This window comes from Nyctereutes procyonoides, unplaced genomic scaffold, assembly GCF_905146905.1.
Source record: "Nyctereutes procyonoides isolate TBG_1078 unplaced genomic scaffold, NYPRO_anot_genome, whole genome shotgun sequence".
Taxonomy (NCBI): Eukaryota; Metazoa; Chordata; class Mammalia; order Carnivora; family Canidae; genus Nyctereutes; species Nyctereutes procyonoides.
In genome coordinates, this window is record NW_026575133.1 from 17990436 (window position 1) to 18017151 (window position 26716).

The 26716-nt window shown below is 42.1% G+C and overlaps 1 protein-coding gene across 1 annotated transcript in view; it reads right to left on the reverse strand.

Annotated features, from left to right (window-relative positions):
* Nucleotides 1-26463, reverse strand: part of ABLIM1 (actin binding LIM protein 1) — a 292094-nt gene extending 265631 nt beyond the window's left edge. Inside the window, exon 1 of the mRNA XM_055300653.1 lies at nt 26256-26463. Within this exon, the coding sequence (XP_055156628.1) occupies nt 26256-26268 (13 nt within the window). The 5' untranslated portion in view covers nt 26269-26463. The remainder of the gene's footprint in view (nt 1-26255) is intronic.
* Between the last annotated feature and the right edge of the window lie 253 nt (nt 26464-26716).

Consider the following 26716-nt stretch of genomic DNA (forward strand, 5'->3'; position numbering starts at 1 on the left):
GCTAAGCATAGTTTTTGTAATTGTTGCCAGTACAGCGTCTACTAAGAAGTAGTACACTTTTCAAATTATTATTACTACTATTATTATATGTAAGGATAGAAGTAATAGCAATAATGTGACTAAAATACAATTAAAGCAACTAGAAAAAGAAACGTCAAGGTAATTTTGCCTAAAAATGAAGATTTATAATAGCTTCTAGAATGAAGGATTTATATTCCATTGGGGTTGACTTGGAGCAAGGAAACCTCAATAGCGTTCACCTCGTGGACATGTCTTGGGCGTCCGTATGGAAGCACTCTCAGAATAAGTGACTCAATCAGCTATTAAAGGTATCATCTTTTAGAACTCAGGGAAACTAAAAGTCAATAGTAGAACCACTTGTACTTTCTTAGGCTCAAATTGCCAAACTCAGATACGCTGCCAGCTTTCGTGCATAAATTAGATAAAATCATCTTGGGTCTTTCTGAGAAATAGTAATGTTCTTAAACCCAATTTTAAATCACTGCAAGTGGTAAAATAGCACATTTTTTGTTCTTTTTTTCCAAAGCACGAGGAATTCTTAGACCTCTAAAAGCCAAATTTGTCCTTTTTGAAACTATGAGTTAACTGTATTAGTAACTGTATTAGTCAGTAAAACATTTAGGAAACAAAAACCCTACAGTTCGTGTAAAAGATGAGGCCAGGCTGAGCGAGGCTGTCAGCTGCCCTGCCTCATGCGCCCTATCATGGACCTCATGTGCATGAGCCGACATACAAGAAAGAGGACAAGTCCTGGGGAATGGAGACAGGATGGCCCTGTTACTCAGCTCTGCCACGCTGATGGGGTCTGAGCTCTCTAAAAAGAGGGGCTCCTGTAAAAGAAGAAAAAATTTGCTTTCTTCAGGGACTCATAAAATATAAAAAGCCTAAAGTATAAATAGGGTTTCTCTGGGGACCCATGTGACAAAATGAGACAAGAAGTTGGGGAGAACTTCTGGCTCCTGGGCCTGGGTGGCTTGGTGGGGGAACACCTATGTGGCTTAGTCGGTTGAGTATCTGACTCTTGATTTCAGCTCAGGTCATGATCTTAGGGTGATGAGATTGAGCCCCACATTGGGCTCCACATTCAGTGGGGAGTCTGCTGGAGATTTTCTCTCTCTCCTTCACTCACGCACTCACTAAATAAATAAATAAATCAGAGAAATAAAATCTTTAAGAAAAAAAAAGTTGGGGAGAAAGACCAATGTGGAGACCAAGAGACATCACTTGGACATGGAAGCAGAAGTTACTTGATGGGCTCACACTCCACTGGTGTCGTATCATGGGCCTCCTTATGGTCCCTGCCTAGGGAAGAAGGCAGTATGAAATTGCAGTGAAGCACCTGCCCTTTGCAGACAGACAGCCTGGGTTCAAATCAAAGGAAAATCAGTTTTCCTTCTACCTTACTGGCCATTTATTCTTAAGCTTTGTTTCTATGTCTTCCTTCTCTCCTCAGACTTCAGAGCCATGTCCCTCAACCATCTGGGGAGAAGGGAGAAGGGCCAGGTGTTTTTTGTTTTAACTTCCATTGAGGACTGCCACTTTTGTAAAATGTGATAAAAACAGATGAACAAAATAATGAAAGCAAGAGGCATACAGAATTATAAGCCCCCAACCAGACCTTTGTTGCTATTAAAGTTCCAAAAATTTACTCTCTATTCTGTTTTTATCCCACTGGGGGCCAGTAACAGGGCAGGCACCAGGCTGTAGACCACCTTTGAGTAGCATCACTCTAGAGAACGCAGTTCTCCATCTACACGTCCTTCCTAGGTAATGTCCCAAACGTTACAATGACAAATCCCCAATTTAAGGTTCTTGTCTTGATGCTTCCCTACGGTGGAGACTCCAGTGTCCTACTTCCTACCCAACCATTCCTCTGGGAAGTCTCGGGGTATCTCAAATTAAGGTGCTAACAAAACTCATGATGTTATTCTCAACCCGAACCTGTCCTCTCCCTTCCCGAAACAGAACCCTCACTCTTCCAGGCGCCCCCTCTCTCTCTAGACTATAACTCCATTCCATCAGTCATTCCTGCCTCAAATATTCCACCAATCTGTCCACCTTGTCCTCCCTCCACTGCCTCACCTCCAAGCCACCATCCATCCTCTCATCCCTGCATCACTAGAAGGCATCCTGGCTGTTCTCCGTGATGTCTCTCCTGCCTACCCTGTACCTGACAATCCACAAAGCAGTGGAAGGGAAGGCTGAACACGTGCAATCAGATCACAGCACACCCCTGCTTAAAACCCTCCAGTGGGTTTTCATTACTATAAGAATAAAATCAAAATCTGTTACTAGAGCGCACAAGACCCACCCTGGCCTGGGCTCTGCTTCCCCTCCAGCCTTCTTCTGATTTTCTTCCCGCAGGCAACAGATTTCTGGCTACACAGACCTTTCTGTTCCTGAAACACGCCAGGCTCCTCTCTCGTGGGGACCTTTACATTGCTGTTCCTGTGACCTCTAACCCTGTTCTCAAGATCTTCAGGTGGCTAGCTCCTTCTTCTCACCCCGATCTCAGCTCACAGGCTCCCTCCCAAAACGGCTTCCCTGGCATCTCCAAAGATGCCCAATCCACGGACCAATGATACTGTGGTAAAATGCAGTCAAAGGACTCACCAGTCACTCTCTCTCACATAACCCTGCTTTACTTCCACCGTCCGGCCCTTCATCAGAGTCTGAAATTCCACTTCTGTTTCACACCGCCCAGCTTCCAACGGGTTACAAACCTGGGAACAGGGGACCCCTAACTGCGCTGCTCACCGCGCTTGCCCAACACTTGAACATGCCTGGCATCAAGTTGATTCCCTCCTAAAAATATTCATTAAATCAATAAATGAGTGATTCTGACAACTGCCACTTATTAACCCTGTAAATCTGTAATCTCAATGCCTGTTTCTTCAACTGTAAAACAGAAATAGTAATGTTTACCCCATTAGGTGGCTGTGAGAATTCATTTATTCATAAATGAAGTAATGTGTGTAAAGCACCGGGCACGAGGTCTGGCATGGTGGCCAAGAAGTATACTGTGTGCAGTGGCCAGCAATAAGGAGCTTACACCAGAACACAGTACATTCATTCACAGCACATGTAAGACACCCCCTTGCTCTGCCAGGAAAGGTAGAGAGACATTCAGGGAGGAAAATGCTCAGGTCTTCCAGTTTTTCAGGTGATGGCCACCATGCCAGCAAAATCTGGATACTTACACAAATACATGCTCATTTGTACTTCCTGGCTGGGGGGTCCTGGGGGGAGCTTGGCACACATTTGCACTTACACGTCTTTCATACTAAAATACCAACCTAGGTTTGCAGACATCTGGATAGAACCTGGAATTTCATTAAATTTTATATTTAGAAGGAACTTACCTTGACAACCTACCGTTTTTCTCAAATAGGCCAATATAGAAATATGACTCCAATTTTGGAATCTTTTTCAAGGGAGCAGGTGATAAACAATCATGCCCCTTTCTGGAATATCCAAATTATACTAAGAGCCGCCGGGAAAATAGAGCACATGTACTCTACAAATTGCAGTTCCCTCAATTCATCCTTTCATAATTTCAGAGTGCTATAGCATGACATCACTCCATCTCACCAAGAGTAGTACACATCACTCCAGCGTTATTATGAACTCATCCTCCTCAACCCCCCTGATCTGCCTACCATCAAGGGTAGGTCTGGGGATCCCTGGGTGGCGCAGCGGTTTGGCGCCTGCCTTTGGCCCAGGGCGCGATCCTGGAGACCCGGGATCGAATCCCACGTCGGGCTCCCGGTGCATGGAGCCTGCTTCTCCCTCTGCCTGTGTCTCTGCCTCTCTCTCTCTCTCACTGTGTGCCTATCATAAATAAATTAAAAAAAAAAAAGGGTAGGTCTGACCAACGGCCAGCTTTTTTCATTCAGTGACACCCCACCCTTAAAATGACCTATTTTTTTCTTTTGTTCTTTGAATATTTTTATTATGCTTTTGTAAATCTGTATTTATCACTAATTTTAGTTGAAGGAATAGGGAATTAAACCAGATTAGAAGTCCCTAGCTAATGTGGTACCTAAGAATACATCAGGCATATCAGAGAAGGGATGATGATCACAATTCAAAAAATTGCCTGGGGTGCTGATGCTCCTCTGATTTGTCCCCTTGCTTGATAAGTAGGGGGATTATGGTAGCACAAGAGCACACAAGAAATAGGCGTGCATCTATCTGTGCAAGCTGGTTGATTTTTTCCATGCCCGAAGAAAAGGGAATGAGAACTTATGAGCATTTGTGAAAATTGTTACTGCAGGGCTTATTATTTTGACATATTGCATTTCAGCCTCCCCCACTTGGCATTTCAACATGATTGATTCGACTAGATCAGTTACCCAGAGAGCCAAGCACAGGCCTTCCTTCTTCAACCTACAGGCACATCAGACAGGGGAAACACTGACCCTGTGTTAGTGCTTGACATGTTAAATCAGAAGATACTGTATGAAATGGAAATTGTGTATAATACAGTAGAATTGTAACCAAATGAGTAGATTCCAAGGAGAAAGATGAAGATATTAACCCAACTTTTTCACTGCTATCTTTTAGTTGAGTGAAAATAAAACTGAAGCCTGGACTAAGGCATTAACTGATCATTTAAGTTGTTAAGAATTTTTAGAAAGCAGCATATTTTAATCACAAATACTTTATGGCCCTATTACAGGGAGGAGCTTTTTTCTTTTTAAATGGATTTGTCCCATGATATCAAGCAGAAAAAGCAGCTCAGTGTTGCAGTCAAATATTATTTAAGGTTAATGGTTCAATCTCAGAGTTATTCTGACTGTAAATTATCTCTCATCCCCCGATATCCCCCCAGTTAGCCAGGCCAGGCTCCTTTATGCAACCTTAGTTCCTGCTTCGGTTTGTCCTTGTAACTTAAGAACTACTTTTCCCTCACGCTTCCTCCTTTAAACTAAATCTCTTTTCTCATGTTGTCTGCTCTAAACTAAGTCAGAAGAAAAACAATCAGATAAAAGGAATTCATTTGTAAGACCTTTTCATTTCACTGCATTTTGAAAGAGGATATTGGTTAACCCCACCACAAACTTCTAAATCGTGTCCCCTAACATAAGATTGCCCCCCTCATGTTTCATGGACGTTGCTAGAATAACAATGACCAGCACTTTTTTTTGAAAGGTTGATGTGTCTTATCAAAATTGTGTTTCTCTCTCTCTCTTTTTTTTAAGACTTATTTATTTATTCACGAGAGACACACAGAGAGAGGCAGAGACATAGGCAGAGGGAGAAGCAGGCTCTCTACAGGGAGTCTGATTCAGGATTCGATCCCAGGACCCCGGGATCACAACCTGAGCCAAAGGCAGATGCTCAACCACTGAGCCACCCAGGTGCCCCCAGAATTGTGTCTCTCATGGTATTTAAATTTGACTAATACAATGATAACTTAATAATAAGAACAATAATAGTAATAAAAGTGAGGGAAAGAACTCATACTCATCAACCACTTTCTATACATGAGGCAGTTAGTACTGGTTATCTCACTTAATCTGCACATTTACTCCCCTACTCTATAGAGTAGCTATTATTCCCATCCTTTTACAGAGGATGAAAATCTGAGGCAAGGTTTAAATGATGTCCTGAAATTCAGACAGCCAGTAAGAGGCAGAGGCAAAATCTGAACTAAACTCCTGTTCATTTTTGTATACTCTGTTGCTTCATAATTGCAACTCAAGCGATATTTATTAAGCACCTATGAGGTATACAGCACCACATTAACAATTTTTTAAATGGGTAAGACCCATAGTGTAGTCAAACAAACAAGGTCCAAATCTCTGCCACTCACTAGCTGTATCTTTACTCTCACTGAGAGTAAATCTGAAACCTCCATAGCCCCCTTGAAAATGGGGATAATATAAATCCTGTAAGAGTTTTTCTTAGAATGAAATATTATGTTTGCAAATAGTAATCACTAATATTAACTGAGTGTTTACTATGTGCTAAGCACTGTCGTAAATCCTTTTTCCACTGTCTTAAATCCTGAATTCATGTAATTCTCTCAACAATCCTATGAGACACTTGCTCTTTATGAGGAGACAGGCACAAAGAGGGGAGGGAACTTGTCCAGGGTCACCCAGCTATAAGGGTCAGTGCTGGGATTTGAATCCAGGCAATCTGGCTCTAGACTCATCCTAACTACAGTGCTATAATGCCTCTCACTGTCTGGTAGACAGGGGGAATTCAATAAATAGTAACTTTAAAAATGTTTCCTTTCTAGGGGTGCCTGAGTGAGAGAGAGAGTGTATACAAACAGGGAGGAGGCGTAGAGGGAGAAGCAGCCTCCTCGCTGAGCAGGGAGCCTGATGTGGGACTCAGTCCCAGAAAGGCAGAAGCTTAACCAACTGAGCCAACCAGGAGCTCCACAGGTGGAGAACTCTAAAGGTAATTCAAGAGGCAATGGGAGTCATGGAAGCTTTTGATAGGGAAGCCATGCAATCAAGGCCAAGTTGTAGAAAATTAATAGCTATGATACACAGAATGGAGTAGAAAGAGGATATGAGTGATACTGGTAACTGCAGTCCATATGTTCTAATTGCCTTCTTTACACATTCTCACAATTTAGAAAGAGAATTACCTAAAATTAATCACTTAGTAGGCTTTATTAGACACTGGAAACCATGACATGATCATACTTGAACAGCTGAACTGCCAAAACCATGGGAAGGAATTATAGACCATGAGAAGTCCTGTGCTTGAATAACTCTCATTCTAATGGGAGTCATGATCTAAGTTTGGGGAATTAAGCTGACTATATTTTTAGCTATCATTTATCTGCTATCTCTCAGTCCTTACAAAACACACACACATAGTAGTAAACAGACATGAAATTAGCTACTGTCTTTGGTTGACCAGCTTACAATATGCAATCTATACAAAAGCGATCCAGAGGGGAAAATGCAGTTCAATCCCGAAATGATGCTTCTACTGTCAGATATGCAGAGGCAGATGTAAAGACAACAATGAAAATGTTATCCGAGCATGTTTCAACATAGCCCCAGGCCTTCAGAAGTCATATCTGCTGTGTGTGCCCTTCTCGTGCTCTGTTCAACGTGTATGCATGTCCAATAAGTTCATCTGTTCCTTCCATTTTGTTTGCTTTAAAAAAAAAAAATTAAAACACCCTGGTACATGTCACAAAAGCCCAGGCAAGGATGGCAGCTGAGATGTTTGACAGGAGTCACACCTCCATATAGTCTCTGTCCCAGGGGATGAGTCTCTAGCTCACATTATATATTACAATCAAGACTGCCTAGTAATTTCTTTGGTGTACCATTTCAAAATCCATGGGTACATTGAGAATATAATGATTTATCATGACACATCTTGATTTCTAAGCTTAGTCACACCCTTCACAACATGGTTATCTAATTTTACAGCTTTTCCTTTCTGAAACCACAGAAGGAAGGGGTTTGTCTTCCTCTCGTAGCTATTCCTCTGGACAATATGAAGCACTCTAAGCCAAATATTAGGCAATGGCTGCCCATTATCCATTGGCTATATCTGCTTCTTTCTTGTTCCCACAATGGGGGTGATTTGCAATACAGGATATACACTTTGTTTGCTAGCTACAAATCGTAACAGTTGCCAGAGCTAAGTTTTATTCACACAGTTATTCACAACCCACACACAGGCCAGGAGGAAGGTGAGGGGAGTTAGGTGTCTAGAGTGCAAAAGATAAGAAGGCATCACTCTCATGGGGGGGGGTGGCTTATACCCTGCACCTTCATGCTGGCTCTGTGTGCGTGCACAGGCACAAACACCACAAAAGCCAAAGGTGACCAAATACAATATAAGTAAACAAGCCTAAAGCCACAGATCAGGGTTTCTCATGTTTTCATTAAAGGTACATTCAGTTTGGGTCAAAGTTTAACTGTGTTGGTCCACTCAACACTCTCCAATGGTTCACATCTCGCTCAGAGTAAAAGCCAAAATCCTTATGGTGGGTCAAAGCACATGACCAGTCCCTCAAACCCTCACCATCTCGCTGACTGGCCCCTCCTACTGGCCTCACTATGCCTGAAACACTCCAAGCACATTCCTGCTGGGGGTTGCAGTGGCTGTTCCCTCCACCTAGAACACGCTTACTGCACACACTCACGTGGCTTGCGCTCTCTCCCCCTCTTTGTTTAAATGCCATCTCGTCAAAAAGTCTTCCCTGATCTCTCCCATCCTGTCCTTTCCACCCCCTACTATCACCCCTGCTTCATTTTCTCCAGAGTACTATCACCATATGACATGCACTACTTATTTTTACTTATATTTCATAAAAAGAGTTTTTACATAAATGAAATTAACACAACTCAAGATGCACGCTCCCTTCTAAGTTCCCACTGGCAAGGATTTTTTTTTTTAATGTGTTTTGTGCAATGTTGCATCTATGTCTCCAGAATAGCAGGTGCTTAATAAATATTCGTGGAATGAATGCACAGGGTGCTAGCCAGACAGGTTTAATCAAGATATTGCTTCTACTCTTCCAGTGATATTGCTCCCCAAATAAGGTAAAGCCTGCCAAATTATCTCCACGAGGGGCTCTGTCAGTGTGTTGATGTTGTTAACCTTATTATATGAATATAAAAACTTCCTTTTTTAAAGATTTTATTTATTTGAGTGAGAGAGTGAGCAAGAGAGAGAGCACAAGCTGGGGGAGAGGCAGAGGCAGAGGCAGAGGGAGAAGCAGACTCCCTGCTGAGCAAGGAGCCCAACTCAGGGCTCAACCCTAGGACCCCGGGATCATGACCTGAGCCAAAGGCAGATGCTTAACTGACTGACCCACCCAGATGCCCCTCAAAACTTCTTTAGAGAAGCAAATGTAAATGCTCGCCATAATAAGTGCACACATATGCATGATCTAGTTTAAGAAGAATACAAAACCCAAGAAAAAAACTAAGAAATAAATTGGAAAAGAGACATCTTAGGAACATAAAAATGTTGACAATATTCTCAACAAAGCTGAAGGCAGAGCATATCCTTTCAGCCATAGTTCATGTCATCAATATTCAAGACCTCCAGAAGGATTCTGCTGAATTCTAGAAGTATATTACATATGACAGCAATTTTCACAAAACATCTTTCTTCTGGCATTCTGCTAATGATATATATTTCCACTAAATGTCATCGCATTTTATGACCTAGTCAATAAGATAGTAAAAATAATTTTTCAAAATAAATGTGTCCTAACTTGCATTAAAGTCATATTTTACAGATTTCATTTAGTATCCCAACATCAATTTCATGAGGGATGTGTTCTTCTGCGATGAATAATACAAAAGAAGAAATTACTATGTTTACCATAAAACAGCCAATAAGTGTGTAAGAGCCTTTTTTCCCCCTCACTTATCCATTAATGCTTCCTTTCCTTAACTGAGGAAGATGTTGTATAATTTGACTATCATGATCCCAAAGATTGAAATGCCTGATGGAGAACCTTTCTTTACTACCAAATTCATTCTTATTACAGAATGTTCAGTCACTGATGCTTGTTGCAAAGTCAAAGAGCTATATAAGGAAACTAAGCATTGCTCTGCATGGACACTCAAATAGGCAATCCTCATTTCCCAAATTTGCATTTCCTCTTTGCCAAATACATTTTTGGTATTTTTTGTTTGATTGATTTGTACCAAAAGCAACAGGAGGAGGCATATACAAAAAAACAAAACAAAACAAAACAAATAAGATGATGACATTTTGCTGGTTCTTTCTACCATCTTCTGCCATCAAAAGTTGGCATTTAAAGTTTTTTTTTTTTTTTAGATTTTATTTATTTATTCATGAGAGGCACAGAGAGAGAGAGAGAGAGGCAGAAAAACAAGCAGAGGGAGAAGCAGGCTCCATGCAGAGAGCCCCATGTGGGACCCGATCCCAGGACTCCAGGATCACGCCCTGGGTGAAGGCGGCACTAAGCTGCTGAGCCACCCAGGGATCCTGGGTCTGCCCTTTTGATAATTTTTAAGGAGGCACATTTGGAGTCAGCCTTAAAAAGAATTCATTTTCAGAACTTTTTTGATGGAGTATAATAAGAGACCATAAATAAGAATAAATAATCCAGCCTTTGAGAAATATATCAGCACTAGACTATTTTGTGATTATCTTGTCTTGAAAGCAATTGATCCCTTGCTGTCAATCATTCTGGAGAAATTAATCCCATAAGAGGCTATGAGGTTGGCTTTAGATGAAGCGAGGATAAATAAATATCCTTTTTTCCACGGGGCTAGAAGTGGTCTGTACCTTGGTATAAATGAAGGAAATGTCTGTAACATTTTCCAGTGCTGAAGAAAGAAGGTGCCCCTAGCTGGGCAGAGGCTGAGTAGGGGGAAGGCAGCAGGCTGCAGGGGAGAGAGCATAGGGTAAGTCAACCACAGAGGAGTATCTGAGGTATTCTCTGGACCATGCTCCTTTTCCAGGTTCTCTGAACTATCAGTAAAGCTCCCAACAAAGTTCCCAAAAGTCACGGTCTAATACTGCTGGCTGTGTAACAAAAATCTCAGCAAGATATATGTACAAACATGTTCAGTGTAGCACAGTCTATTAAAGCAAACAAGCAAAGCATCTATCAATAAAGGACTATTAAATCAGGTATGGAGCAACCATATGCTTGAACATTATGCAGTCATAAAAATGAGCTACATCTGTATGTAAGTAATATGGAAACATCTCAAGATATATTATGTAAAAAGGCAAAGCGGAGTTTTTTTAAGGAAGTAGGTAGGTAGATCATAATTTTATAGAGAATGGATGGATTGATTTTAGTGCTCATTATATATATAATGGAATTCTACTCAGCTGTCAAAAAAATGAAATCTTACCAATTGCAACTACATGGATGGAACTAGAGGGTATTATGCTACGTGAAATAAGTCAGTCAGAGAAAGACAATGATCATATGATCTCACTCATATGTGGAATTTAAGAAACAAAACAGATGGACGCAGAGGAAGGGAGGGAAAAATAAAATAAGATGAAATCAGAGAGGGAGACAAACCACAAGAGACTCTTAACTATAGGAAACAGACTGAGGGTCGCTGGAGGAGAGGTGGGGGGAGGGGATGGGGTAACTGGGTGATGGACATTAAGGAGGGCATGTGATACAATGAGTACTGGGTGTTTATATGCTGATGAATCAGTAAACTACCTATGAAACTAATAATACACTATATGTTAATCATTTTTATTTTCTGTTTTGTTGTTGTTGTTGTTAATCATTTTTAAACAAATTTTTTTTTAAAAGCTTGTAGTTAGTTTCCTAAGTCACACCTTGATGTTGATTATGCTGTGGCGAAGGCTTCTGGCCCTGCTTAGCTCAAGCCAATTCAGGGAGGCTAGCGGCCAGACTGGGTAAGGGTGGGAGAAGTGACCAGAGGCCCTTGCAAGACGGCAGTTCCCAACGAAGTTGTGTACACCAAGACAGCAGGGTTTTAGCCGAGCTGGATGTCTGAACGTAACTCATTCCTAGACACATGGGAGGCAACACTTTATGAAACTCTTAGAAATAGCTGAGACAGGGTGAAGGGGGCTAATTTACAGCTGAAATGCAGCAGGCACCACAATAACATAACGAATGCACACCCCATTCGGCGTCGCTGCCACATCCTGGCACCTGCTGATGGGTGGGAATGAGGAGCGTGGGTGTAAGCAGGGGCAAGGTGAGAGTCCAGGAGGCCTGACCGACAGGGGATGTGGTGAGATGAAATGCAGGGCCAGGAGCAGTGCCTGCCCGCCACAGCAGCCGTCTCAACGCGTCTAGCCTCACACCTTCAAGGACGCTACCCACTGAAGGTTGGAATCTGCACATTGAATAGTCCTCACCCAGGTAGGAAAAACCCAGCTCTGTCCTCGGTCGGGTTTCAGTACAGGGCGGACGAGGAAATGAACTTCCAAACCACGTCCAACGTACAGGAGTTCAGCTCAAAGTCCTGAGAAATTTCTTTTCTTTTTTTTAATTTTTATTTATTATTATTTATGATAGTCACAGAGAGAGAAAGAGAGAGAGGCAGAGACACAGGCAGAGGGAGAAGCAGGCTCCATGCACCGGGAGCCCGACGTGGGATTCGATCCCGGGTCTCCAGGATCGCGCCCTGGGCCAAAGGCAGGCGCCAAACCGCTGCGCCACCCAGGGATCCCAGTCCTGAGAAATTTCTGAGACGAAACCTTATTGGCCCACCCCCAGCCTGGGTCTCCCACCAAGCTCTGGACTGGGTGCCTGGCAACCCTTTCCTCCTAATTTTCTCAGTAACTATTTATTAAATGTCTACTCAGCTGCAGGTTCTCGGGCGGCCTAGCATCTGGGAAAATGTGTACTTGGCTCCTCAGAATTCACAGTCACAGAGGGTACAGCCACCTAGACAACTTTGCACAGTTCAGTGTCAGCTAACAGACACAAAAATGAAAGAGTCTGGTGGAAGGGAGGAAGTGTAGCCATCAGAGGATAAAATAGAATTATACCACCGAGCTCAACTTGTTGTTTATTAGCAGAGAAATCAGGGCAAAAGGACGGACGTCTCCAAAGCAAGGCCCTGATTTAATCAAAGGGATTCAGGGAACCAGGGCAGGCTCATCTTCAAGAGACACTAACAGGATGCTCACTTAAAGCAAATGTTCTGGAGCACCTGGGTGGCTCAGCGGTTGAGCATGTGCCTTTGGCTCAGGTCGTGATCCCGGGGTCCTGGGATCAAGTCCTACATCAGGCTCCTCACAGGGAACCTGCTTCTCCTCTGCCTATGTCTCTGCCTCTCTCTATGTGTCTCTCATGAATAAATAAATAAAATCCTTAAAAAAAATAAATGTTCTGAACACCAGCGAATGAATATCCTTAACCCTTTAGAAACTTGGCTGTGGCAGGAGAAAATGCTGAACTAAATGATTCCGTTAGACTACCACTTCTAACCAACTCCCCCTGTTCTTTTGTCCCTTTTTCAGGACTCTGTCTTTCCAGTAGAACATACCTACCTACCTTGCTACCTCTCTCCCAATGATAAAGGTGTGCCAGGGTCACAGGGAAGCCTGATCTTAACCTTAGAGTAGACAGACACTTAGTGTCTGGAAAAGGGTTAAGGCTCCAGAGCAGAGCAGCCTATGGAGGGTGAATGTTCCAGAAGGCAGGATAGAGTGGAGGTGACCATGACCTTCCAATCAGATATCAATCCCTGGTCCAATGTGGCCTCTTGAGGTAGGGACGGTGCCTTAGTCGTTGCCGTACCTCCTGCTATACCCTCTGGTACTGCAAACTCTCCCTCCAGGTTTATGGAATGAATAAGTGAACGCCATCCTCAGAGCTTGTCTAGCCTGCTTTGTGCAGAGAGTAAAACTTCAACGAAGCCCTCAGGTGATCCCTCACACTAATAACGCTCTCAAAGCCTTTGCCAAGCTCTCAAAAAGGCCCTCAGTGGTATCCCAGGCCTGTCTCTGCCTCTTCCCCTGTTACCCGCTGGCTGGACTTTCCTGGTGCAGGAGGCCGGGTTCAAGTCAGCTCAGCTGGGGTCTTGTGAGCACTGCAAGCCAGAATGAAGAATGCGGTATTTTTAACCACACAGAAGTCTTTTATTTTTATGTAGCTAAATGTATCTGCCTTTTCTTTTATGACTTTAAGGCTTTGTGTCCTGTATAAAAGGTCAGGAGCCTTCTAACATTCTCGGGTCATAAATTCACCTGTGTCTTCTTCCAAGGCCTTGATTGCTTCATTTATTTTATACTTATTTATTCAATACATTAGGAATTTTGTGTGTATATGGAATAAGAAAGGGGTCCAGACTGACTTTTGTAAGTTGTCCCCACATTGCTTAGGGAATAATCTCTCTTCTCACACAGATACTTAAAATGCCACTTTACTATAACTAAATTCCATATATAGGTGTTCACTAATCTATTTCCACTACTCGAATTTTTCTCCAAACTAAATTGGTTTAATTACTGCAGTGTCATATCGTTTTAATATTCAGTTAGGCTAATCTCTCTTAATTACACTTCTGTTTCAGAATTTCATCTATTTCATTGTGCAAAATGAAGAACAGTATCATTTCGCCATATCCCTAAAAAAAGAGTCTGCTGGCATTTTAATCGGGAGGGATTTCCCTTTTTTTTATAGAGAGACTTAGGGGAAATGAGCATTTTTACAATATGCTGTTTTGTTATTCAAGGGTACCGTAGCTCTCTCTAATGGTTTAAACATTTCATGTTCCCAAAGGTAATTTTTAAAATTTCCTCATAGCATTCCTGTATGCTACACTTCACTTCATATGTCTTCTTAATGCTTACTATGCTTAATTAGCATTTTTAAAATTCTAATAACATGCTGTTTCCTGTTTTTGGAATACTTTCCTACCACTTCTTCATTTTGCGAATTCCACTCATTTTTCAAGGCCTTCCTCTAATATCACCTGCTTGTAAAGTTTTCCTCGGTTCAGTATACACCAGGATGGACCGCTCTCCTTCCTCTATGCTCCTTTGACAACTTATGTGTACCACCATCACACCACTGGCCCCTGGCAATTTCTGTACACAGGTCACTCATCTTCCCTAGACTGAGAGCTCTGTAAGTAGAGGAACTAGGACCTCCCTCTACTCCCAAGCATTCAAAGATTACATCAAGTGAATGAGTGGAACAATGTCATATGCTTCTTCATGTTTCAGTAGCATTTTTGCAGTGCTAATGATAGTACTCATAAATGGTAAAATCTGTAATAATGTGATAACAGGTTTTTTTTTCCCTTAAGCACAAGCTATGTTTAAAAATGCAGAAAATTATCTCATAATGAGAAATCACAAATAATCAAGAAATAAACACTAGATACATTATTTTCGTGGCATATATTTCAGCTTAATATAAAGAGGCAATGTTATGGTGTGTACAGCACACTCTGGCATTAACAAGACCTGGATTTAAATCGAGATGGTCTCAGGCAAGTTACTTCTTCTCTGCCTCATTTCCTCTGTCTGTCAAAGGGGCACAATAAATACCTTCAGAATAGAAAGTCTAAGAAATATCTCAAACTGAAATATCCAAAGTGCTTGATTCCCCACTCCCCAAACCTGCTCCTTCTACGCTCTTCCTCATCCCAGTTAATTACATGCTACCCTCCCAGGTGCTAAAAAATAAAAAGAGAGAAAGAGAAGAGAAGAAAGGAACAGAAAAAAGGAGGCATCCTCGATTCTTTCCCTTTCACTCCATGCTTCCAACCCACCAGCAAGTCCTATAAGCACTTCCTTAGAAAAATAGTTCCAGAACCCAGTGACTTCTCAGCAGCTGCTCTAAATCACTATCTTCTCTTGTTCTGGCCATTACAATAGCCTCCTTACTGGTCTTCCTGCTTACTACAGTCTATTCTCCACATGCATGACCAAGCAATCCTTTTAAACTCCATCAAATCAAGTCACAAGTCTGCTGAGAACTACCCAGGGCTCTCCCATCTCCATCATTCTCACTCATAGAAAAACTCAAGATCTCAAAGTAACCTGCAAGGATGACAATCACATCCCCCAACTCTCCAATTTCTTCCTCCTTCTTGCCTGTCCTCTCTGCCCCAGCCACAACTGGCCTCCCTGCTGGTCAAGACAGACATCAAAGCCTTTGCATTGTTTGTCTCTGCCAGAATCTACATGACCCTCCTCACTTCCTTTGGGTCCCTACCCAAATGTCACTTTATCAAAGAGGCCTCCCACCCTCATCCCATATAAAATGGCACCTTCCCTGGCCTCATTTCCCTAGCAGTCTCTCTTCTACTTGTTCTTCATTTTTCTTTATAGCTCTTTATCACCACCTGTCACATTATATATGTTCATGTGGTAAGTGGCTGTCTTACTCCAATGCCAAGAACAACCTGAGTACTTATCAGGTGTTCAACTAATACTTATTGAATGACTGGACACACGAACACAGAATTTGTAACTACAATCCTACAGTTTATATAAAGTCTAGCCACAGAATAGATTCTCCTAAAATAAACAGTAACTAAGGAGCTGGTAAAGAAACTAAAATCATCACTGGATGCTCAAGCTCATCATCACTTAACCCAATTGCTTAAATGAATCAAAATAAAGATTCTCTTGTTTTACACAGAACAACAACAACAAAAGTCTCCCTGGGATCCATTAGAGGTTGCCAACCTAAACCTCTTTTCTACATTTTATTTGTAAGGTTTAAAAATTATGGCTTTCCCCCCTTCCTCTCCTTCCCCCAGACTCTGGGGCTCCTCTCCTTCTGTTCATTCCTATTTGGAGCTGAAAAGCCAGAAATAGCTGTTTACTTCATTGTCCTCATTTCCCTGCATTGTTACCATTCAGTTCTCTGGTGGCTACCCTGTGGTGGACGTGTTTTGTACATGAATTCTCAATCGGCTGGAGAAGAGAAACTTGAGTAAAGACCTTGGACACAGTTTTAAGCAAAACATATTACAGGGTATTTTCCTCAGGAAAAACTATAAGTTGACCCTAATAGTTTCATTTATACCATCAAATATTGTTTTCATAGGTAATGATATTATAGAGCTGGGGAAAGAACACACTGTATAAAGGACTTTAATTTATTAAGATGTGGATAGCAATAATTTTATATGTAGAGTGCTTCCTCTTATAAGCTTGAGAAAAACAATCTAACAAAGGACCAGAGTCCTATGATCTCTAGTCAATCAGCAAGTAATTTCTGAGTGCTCAACACATAATGACCCATAATGCCTGCTTTCTTTGTTAGTCTAATGGAGGGCTCAGTAAGACAAAAGATTTTCTATGTACCTCTACTAAATAAGGACTTGCCCATTCAGTTATCATAAAACAAACTATGGATGGATTCCTTAGAGTGATAAATGCATATCATATAATTTTCCCAATAAAATAATGCAAAGTACTAGGGAAATACATCTCCAATACATCAGAGAGAGTCATCAAGTAGTTAGTGAGTCCAAGAACAACAAGGTAAATCGAACATTTTAAAGCTGCTTCAAAACTGCATTAACTGCAAAAAAGAACCATTCATTTGGGATGCCTGAGTGGCTCAGTGGTTGAGCCTCTGCCTTCAGCTCAGGGTGTGATCCAGGGATCTGGTGATGGAGTCCAACATCAGGCTTCCCATGGGGAGCCTCTGCCCATGTGCCCATGTCTCTGCCTCTCTCTCTGTGTGTCTCTCATGAATAAATAAATAAATCTTGAAAGAAAAAAAAAAAGAACCGTTCATTTAAAAAGACTGACCGGGATAGGGGGTACCTGGCTTGGTAGGTTAAATGTCTGACTCTTGATTTCAGGTCTAATCTCAGGGTTGTGAGATCAAGGCCTGCGTGGGCTCCAAATTCTCTCTCTCCCTCTGCCTTTCCACCCACCCCCTCAAAAATAAAAATAAATGAATAAAATGACCATAGAGGGACCCAAGATACTAAACATTTCCATTCCACAATAGCTCTGCACTAGATAATTTACCCCAATAGAAAGTAAATTCTATTATAGAACATGAATTACAGTCCCCCCACCAAAAAAAACCCACAAATACTCCAAAATTTCATTTGGGTTTGACTTTGTACTAAATGTTATTGTCTACAGTAGTAATTACATCTGAACATACCAAGTTCCCATGACAGGGAACAGCCAGAAAAAGTGCTAGATTGAAAGGGAGGAAACAGCCAGCCTACGATTTAAATTTTGATGCTGATAATGTACAATGTAGCTAATGCTACAAATAGATATTCAGAAATTGACCAAAATTCTATCTTTTGAGACAAAGGAATACAATTCTACCAAAGTATGTTCTGGCTAGAAACTATTAGGAAAGTCATGGTCCCAATTTGCCTGGCATAGCCCACTATATAACTGTTGTCCAGTATCCCATCAGGTTTAGCATTTGTGCTAGACAGAAATATCACATTTAGATGATTACTTATATGGTACATACAAAATACATTATATATTCAAATGGGAGCAACAAATGTTGACTAACCCCTAATTGCCCCAGCCACATTCAATGACAAATCCTAACACCCTTTAATATTTTTCTAACCCAAAACCATGAGAATCCTCACCCTGGAGTGTTCATTAAATATTTGAGTGTTCATTAAATATTTGTTAAATTACTTCATTAATTAATATATGAGTACCATTAGTCCAGGAATGAATGAGAATTGGAATAAATCTGGCTACTTTAGGAGAAAGGTCCAATAAATATTATCCGATTGAGTATCAGTGAGAAAGGTCAAAAGATCAAAAAAGTTAACTACTGCCCATCATAGTCTTGCTTGCTATCAAAAAATTTACAGATAAATGGTTGACATTTCTATTCTTGGAGGAAGAGGAGAGGAGAAAGCATACATTTCCTTAACTGTGGAATCCCTTTTATAACTAACATAAATTGCAACTCCCCTGGCTTCTGTTCCCTTCTCAATAAAGAACAAATGTAATAACAATTTATCCTAGCAAATACTTTTTTTTACTCAAATCCAATCTCTCTATTTTCAATTTTTAATAATCTTATTTTAGCTCTATCAATCCCTCTATTGCTCACATATATTCTCCCTCTGTCTCTCTTTTCCTCTCTCATTCTCTCTCTTTGTCTCTCTCTCTCTCCTCTCTCTCTCTCTCTCTCTCTACCCTAAAACAGTTTCTGGTACCATTTGTACATGAGTTGGTTTTGGCCTGAGGCTGTTGTCTGTGACAGAATGATGATATTTGTGTTCTAGACCATAAGGTATTCACAAAAAAAGCAAAGAGCATACCCGAACCTGCATGGTGGAAAACAAGAGATTAAAAAAGTGCTTCAGGTGAGCCTGCAGGAAATGGAGGGCTGGCTCTTTCCATAGGCTAGAGTCATAGGCACCTGTGTAGCCTTGCCATGCTTTTTCTAAGAAGGGTAGACAAGACAGGCTATAGGAGAAGACAACAAACTTCAAAATGTTTCTCAAAAAGTCCTTTAAGAAAAATGAACAAAACTGGGTCTTCTGGCACAGCTGCTTTGCATTTACAAACTACACATTTTGAGAGAGAACAATGATACTATACCAGTATAGTGAAGGCAACATGTGCTGTCAATTCCTAGTGACATTATGAAATATAATGAGTACAGACAGTTGGATTTTCATTGATGTGTGTTTGATTATGAACTCTAGGAAGGCTCAATAGATGTCTATGGGATGGAAGGATGGATGGATGGATGGATGGATGAACAGACAGAAGGATGATATTCCTAGAGAATATCATCATCATTCTTGCTACTTTAACCAGGGTGAAATGCTAATAACCACTCACATTCTTTTTCCTTTCTTTATCGAAGTACATTGGAAACCAGGGATCAAGCAGATGAGGGCAACCACAAGTGAAGTACATTTGAGGTCTTACTAAGCAGCATCTTGTGAATGGAGCAACAAAAGGTCAAACTGTAGCAAGTGATTAGTACTACTTATATCAATGAATACTGATATAGATTAACTTAGAGAAGAACCTGAAACCATAGGCTCATGAAAAAGAAATATTTCTCCCATAAAAGACCGTAAAGACTAATTTACCATCTCAAAGGAAATGTTCCATAAATTTTACAAAATTGCATCTCTCATTTTAATGGGCTCTATTAATTAGTGCTGTTTTGTTCCTTCCCTAGAACTGAGTGAATTAGTCAGGTACACATAAAAATAGGATCAAGTTAAGAACACACACTTCTCCTGGCGGAATGGCCTCACTCCCTTCCCCTTGCTACAGTCGAACATGTTGTTTGGCCATTCTGTATTCGGTCTTCCTGTGTGCCAGCATTCTTAGCACTGGGATGTTCTGGTGTCCAGTACAAAGCTAAGGATAAGGCTCCGATAGCCTAGTCTGCCATCTGAAAGGAAACACAAAATTTCTACCTCAATGAGAACTGCGGTCAGGATAAAATGTAACTCACTGCAACATTATTTGGCGATAAAATACCATCTCTAATATGCATTGTGGGCAGTTGCACAACCAGGGACGAGTTACTCTGAATGTTACCAAGAACAGACCTCTCACTTCCCTTCTCTTCATTTGGAGTTCTCTGTTTAGGAAAAGACTTTGGATGTAAAGGCTTACCAGTTTCAGATGTCATCCCTCTGTCTTCCTGTTCTTTTCCTCTTCCCACCACAAATCTCCTGCCCCCAGATTTCCCAGACTTTTTCCTCCTCACATACCCTGCGCTTTCACTCCTCCACGTTCCTACCTGTGCTGTTCCTTCTGAAAGGAAAGCACATCTTTAGTGATCTGCTGGCCAAATTCTACTCATCCTCCAAGATCCAACTCAGATTCCATCCCCTCTGTGAAGCAAAGTTGTTCTTGTTATCAGCTGCCACAATTAATTGACACTCCCATACCTCGATGATAATCTTTATCACATCCTATTCTGGTCAGCTGTGTATATAACTTTACACACACACACACACACACACACACACACACACACACCTAACTCAGTTTACATTCCTCTGAGATGAGGACTAACCTTTTGAATTGGATTCTGTTAGTCCCTAACAGAATAAGGCATGGTATTATATTAAGTGATGTAAAACTTCCAAATAAGATCAGAAATATGTATATGTTCATAAAATGTTATTTTAGAACTTGACTAGCCCTCAAAAACACAGAATACACATGGAACATACATAAAATGACTTGATATTCATAATTTTAAATATAAGAGCTGGTCTAAGAATTGGTTTTGCTACAAACTCATGGACACGCATATCAAGTGTATTAGAATAGTTCCCTATGGGAGAAAAGGAATGGGTGAGGCGCCTGGCTGGTCCAGTTAGAGGAGCATGCAACTCTTGCTCTCAGTGTGGTGACTTTGAGCCCCACATTGGATTTAGAGATTACTGAAAAATGAATAAATAAACTTTGAAATAAATAAATAGATATCTAAGATAAGGGTCTGATGAACTGATAACAGTGAGCCATGACCTAAGAAAATATGATCAGCCCAAACTTTTGTACCTGAGGTCTCAAAACTAAAAAAAAAAAAAAAAGAGAGAAAAAAAGGTAATGCTGTTTACAGATCCAATGTGGGAACAATTTAACCTTCTGAAAATCTTTTCTGGAACATGATTCTCCCTTTTGTGGGATACTGATGTCAAAAATTATTTCTCTTATGTAAAAAAAATCCATTTATTGAATACAACCCATTTATTTTAATATAGTTCTAGAAGTGTAATGTGTTGCTGTGTTGATTTTTTTTATATCAAAACTAATAATGGCTAAACTTGGCTTTCAAATATATCTTATTTTCTTCAGTTTGATAAACTGCTTGAGGCTCTGTAACTCACAGAGAAGAAAAACTTAGCTAATACAGGCCAGAATAATGGCCCCCACATAACACCAAATAAAAATCCTCCATGCATTCATCTTTACAGCATCAACCTGGCAAACTGATAAAGGTGGAGTGATGCAACTGGTGGTTGTAACAGCCATCCATTTCCAGGAAGAAGTAACAGAGAAAGAAGAAACAGAATGGAAGTCCTCCCTCTATCAATGAACAGATAGAGTTTGTTGAGCCCCACGATAAGCCCCACCATAAGCATAGAAGTGGAAGAAGTCAGCAAAAAGGAGTGTAGCTCTGGGACACCCGAGTAGCTCAGTGGTTGAGCGTCTGCCTTTGGCTCAGGGCATGATCCTGGAGTCCCTAGATCGAGTCCCATATTGGGCTCCCTGTATGGAGCCTGCTTCTCCCTCTGCCTGTGTCTCTGCCTCTCTCTGTGTGTCTCTCATGAATAAATAAATAAATAAAATCTTAAAAAAAAAAAAAAAAAGGAGTGTAGCTCTGATTTTTATAGTCCCTCTGTACCCCAACACTGCGGAAGGAACCACTGTCCAGCAGAGGGCTTTACTGCTACTCTACAAAGTTGAGGCCAATCATGCCCAACTATCTCTCTCATTCCTGCAATCCGACTCATGGAAACGATGAAGAGCTCCCAATCCCTGTTCATTTCCTCTCCCTTCTTATCCCATTCTGCCTTGTGCTTCTTCCCTCTGCACATCTGCCACCACTGACAACCTTCCACTGTGCTGTCTGGAACCACAGCTCCTTGTAAACAAAGCTCCCTACATCCTTGGCCTTTCCCCAAAGTGCCCTCTGCATCTCCCGACTCAGCTGAGATTTGGCTCTCCTCTCCCTGGCAAGCATTAAATCCTGCACCAACTTGCTTTCCAGGTCAGCACACATTGTACTGTTTCTTTTCTATGCCCCTCTCTCTAAAAAGCCTATCCCTCAATCCATTCTTTGTCATCTGGCTCATCTAAGAATCCAGATCATTCTCCAAGAACACAACTTTCTTTTCTTCAAGATCGCATGGTCCTTACCCCCATGGCTGTATTCAGGGTCACTCTTTTGTATCATCATAATTCTCTCTATATATATCCCATATTATCTTTCTCTTTCTCACTGCACTCAGCATATCCTATTTTTATAAGCATTTATGTATTTGTCTCTTCCACAAAACTACGAGATCCTTGACGGTATACACTGGGTCCTGTTCACCAATTGCTGGCACATAAGAGGTGTTCAATAAATGTTGAATGAATGAATAAAAACCTACGTCCCTGACTTGAGAAAATGAATGAATGGGGAAGAACTGATACATTTTTTTCTTTACTGGATTTTTCTCTCAGTCTTTTAAAGCTATGTCTACTTGCTAGCAAACAGAAAGATGTATTCAAGGAAAAGCCAGCTGTCTCCTCTCCCCACCTTTGCCTTTGAGGTAAGTAACCCTGGTGTGTACTGTTCTATGTTACTCTCTGTGCCTACAGAGCACACACACATGCACATAGTTCACAAAACTGGGATTATATATTACATACACTTTATTCTAAAACTTGCCCTTTTTCATTTAAGTGTATCATGACCATCCCTCCAGATCAAACACATTTTGGAGCTAAATCGTTCTTTCTAAAAGTTGTGTAATAGTCCATTGTATGGATATACCATAACCTAGTCACTCATTCCCCAATGGATGAACATTCAGATTTCTTCCAGTTTTTTTTTTAAAGATTTTATTTATTCATGAGAGACACAGAAAGAGGCAGAGACATAGACAGAGGCAGAAATAGGCTCCCCACAGGAGCTCAATGCAGGACTCAATCCCAGGACCCTGGATCATGCCCTGGACCAAAGGCAGACACTCAACCACTGAGCCACCCAGGTGTCCCTCTCTAAAATTCTTAATAAAATCATTTTTCTTATGAAATTCAGTAGTTTTCAACATTTAAAAGATATTTTTACCCCACCATAACCTACAAGCATAGATATTAGAAATAAGCAGAGATCATTTCTTAGATTAATGACATTTATCTTTCCAAAAGTCTAAAGACCTTCCCATTTATAAATTAGGTATTTAAATAGACACATTAACTTTCTGACCCTGAAGCCGTATCTATACTTTCAGGAGTAAGAGGTGAGAGCAGATCTGAATTAGAAAACCATAGCAGGTACTCCTGGGTGGTTCAGTGGTTGAGCATCTGCCTTTGGCTCAGGTCATGATCCTGGAGTCCTGGAATCAAGTCCCGCATCAGGCTCCCTATAAGGAGCCTGCTTCTCCCTCTGCTTATGCCTCTGTAACTCTCATGAATGAATGAATGAATGAATGAATAAAATCTTTTAAAAAAAAGCTCATAGTTTTGACATCTTTTGTAAATAAATAAATGGCAAACACATTTTTCCACACGAGCTCATTTCAGTAGCTATTCTACTAGGTAGTCTGCTAATCACTTGGAATTGTTGTTGTTGTTGTTGTTGTTTACAAATTCATAAAAATAAAAGTGCTTCATAAAAACATTGGAAAAATCCTCAGTCATTGGTAAGATGTAAGAAGTTCTCGTCCTCAAAACAAGTAGGAGGAAACACAGTGGGAATAGCAAGTTAACAACAGTAGGGGTCAAGTAGCCTTGTTTCCTTCACTCTGCATTTACCAAATGACCCTGAAGGTATCAGGAATTCCAACCTACTTACAAAGACTCTTTCCTTTAAATCTCAAGGATAGGACATTTTTCTCTTTCTTTTTGGTAAATCAATGATTGAGATGTTTACTATAATATTCAAAGGACTAATAACAAAAGACCTTAAAACCATGTGATGTGATCAGAGGTCAGACAGACCGGGATGGAAATCAGGATCTGCCACTTACCAACCATTTGAGCTCAGGCAAGTTACACAATCTTTCAATACCTCAGTTCCTTCATCTGTGAAATGGGGAGGTAATAACAGTATCTACTTGTTATTGTGAAAATTCAGTGATTTAATACATGTAAAGTACCTGACACACAAGAAGTCTGCAATAATGGATATTAATTATCATGGCATTTTGCCCCCGCAATGTTAGTCAGATTTTTAACTGTTAAATGCAAAAGTATCAACACAGAATTTGAAGAGAAAACAAGACAACTGAGTGACATGTCTATGTCTGACTCCAAATCATTCTTCTTGGAACCAGGTTCAAGAAGAAATATGTGAGAAATATTGAGAAATATCTAAGGCTCTACTTAAGGCTCTACTCCTCTGAATCCCTGGGGCCATCCTCATTCATATCCTCAGATAAGCCACAGAGACCCTATAATAAAAAGGACCACAGACAAGGAGAAACTTCTAGGTGTGTGTGGGGGGAGGGGGAGGGGGATGTTTCTTAATGCCCTTGATGCTTGGTTTCTTAATGAACTTGATGCTTCTTAGGCCATACCAGGTTCCTAGTAGTTACATGGTTCCTACATTGCGCAAGGTACCGTACTAAGGGGTTTTGGTGATGTAAAACTGTATCAGAAGTGGATTCTGACCACAGAGACCTTTATAAACTACAAGAGATATTCCTCACATGTTCTTTGTTGTACTTAGGACAGAGATCAGGACCAAAAGCCTCAGCGTTAGAATACAGTTCAGAGACTGTACAGCTGGAATCATTTGGAAGATCCCATACACACACCCGGTCCCCTCCAGTCATTCTGTTCCATCCTCTTTTTTCCTTCTTTAATCACAAATCATTAAGCAATATTAGGCAGGTAGTATCTTGGGGCCTCGTGTCACTTCTATAGCCCAGTATCTACAAATATAAATTCTGTCTTCCACCTAGCCCTTACCACCTCATTTCCAGGTATGGAGCCAACTGACCATATTGCCAGATCAACAAAGACCTTAAAAAGTCCTTAAAAAGAAATTTAAACATTAGAAATTAGTCTATTCATTACATGCCCCAGAGTGAACCCTGAAAAGCAGCACTAAATTATCCAACACGTTATTAAATTCCTTAACTGCCCCCCCCTCCAAAAGCAGGGTTAACCCTTCAGAATCAAAAAAAAAAAAAAAAAAGACACAAAAACAACTCTGCAACTCTTTCAAGTTTTACGGTATCAAAAAGGGTGGTACTTACTGCTTTGCAAATAAACTTTCTAAAGATAATCAATATTTTCCTTAAACGCTTATGGCAGAGCAACCAAGTCACTTCATTTTAATTGCTGGCAAACTGCACAATGACTTGATCTCTTTAATATTTCACTCATAGTAGCAGCCCACTCTTCCCAGCATCACCACTGGCTCCAGATGGCAAAAAATACATTCCCTTCACTCTTGCCTGAAAAGCAATTTGGATTTTTCCTTCTTCTTCTTCTTCTTTTTTTTTTTTTAATTTTACTTTCACCCGGTTTTACCTGCAGTAATTGTTTCACTCCAGAAAGAAAACGGGTGGGGCGGGGTGGGGGTGGGGTGGGGTGGGAAGAAGATTAATGCTAAAGAGGAGTACAGGTATAGGGAATTTACTTTTTTTTTTTTTTTTTAATGGGGGTATAAGCACTGCAGCTTTAAATCTTACTGCATCAAGCGCTGGATTCCTTCCATCACCAAGCTGCAAAATGGTAACAAGAAAGGAGGAAAAAAATGCCTCTTCCTCTCCCCCGGACAGCCCCTGGGGCGGCTCCCCAGCAGGTCGGGCAGCGGGAAGCCCATCCCCCACGCCCTCCCAGCGCAGCCGCGCGGCGCGTACAGGTGAGCCAGGCACCGACCTCGGCCCTCTCGCTTCACCCACATCCGGGGATCAAGGTCAAGGGCGAGGGCTGCCTTCCACCCCCCCACCCCCCCGCAGCCGCCCGGAGCCCAGGGATCCGCCGCCAAAGTTTCAGGCCGGGCTGGGGCCAGCGCGGCCCCCGCAGCCCCCCGCGCCGCGCACCTGCCCGGGCCGCCCAGGTGCCCCCCGCCCTCCCTGCCCCGCCGGGCCTGGCGCGGGGGCGGCGGCCGGTCCCACCTGGTCCCCACTCACCCCTCGCCGACATGGTTCAGGCAGCGGGAGCCCAAGCAGGGAGGGAGCGGAGCTACCCGGCAGGGCGTGGGGAGGGAATTATCCCCGGAACGCGCCGCAGCGCACAGGCGCCCGCCGCCCGCCGCCCGCGTGGGGAGGCGGCTGGCAGCGCGGGGACGCCGCCCGCAGGACACCTGGCCGCCCGCGGGGCGCTGCGAGGAGGGCAGGCGGGGCCGCGGGGACCGGCCGCGGGGACCGGCCGCGGGGCGCGGCAGCGCTGACAGCCCGCGGCCGGCGCTGGGCGGGGCCCGCCCGCCGGCCTCCCCCGCCCCGCCCCCGCCCCCGCCCCGCCTGCCGCCTCCCCAGCCCCCGCCCCCGCCCGCCGGCCTCCAGGCCTCCCCCGCCTCCCCCGCCTCCCCCGCCCCGGCCCGGCCCACCCTGTCCTGGGCTGCGGCGCCAGGCGGGGCTTTTGTCCCCAGCGA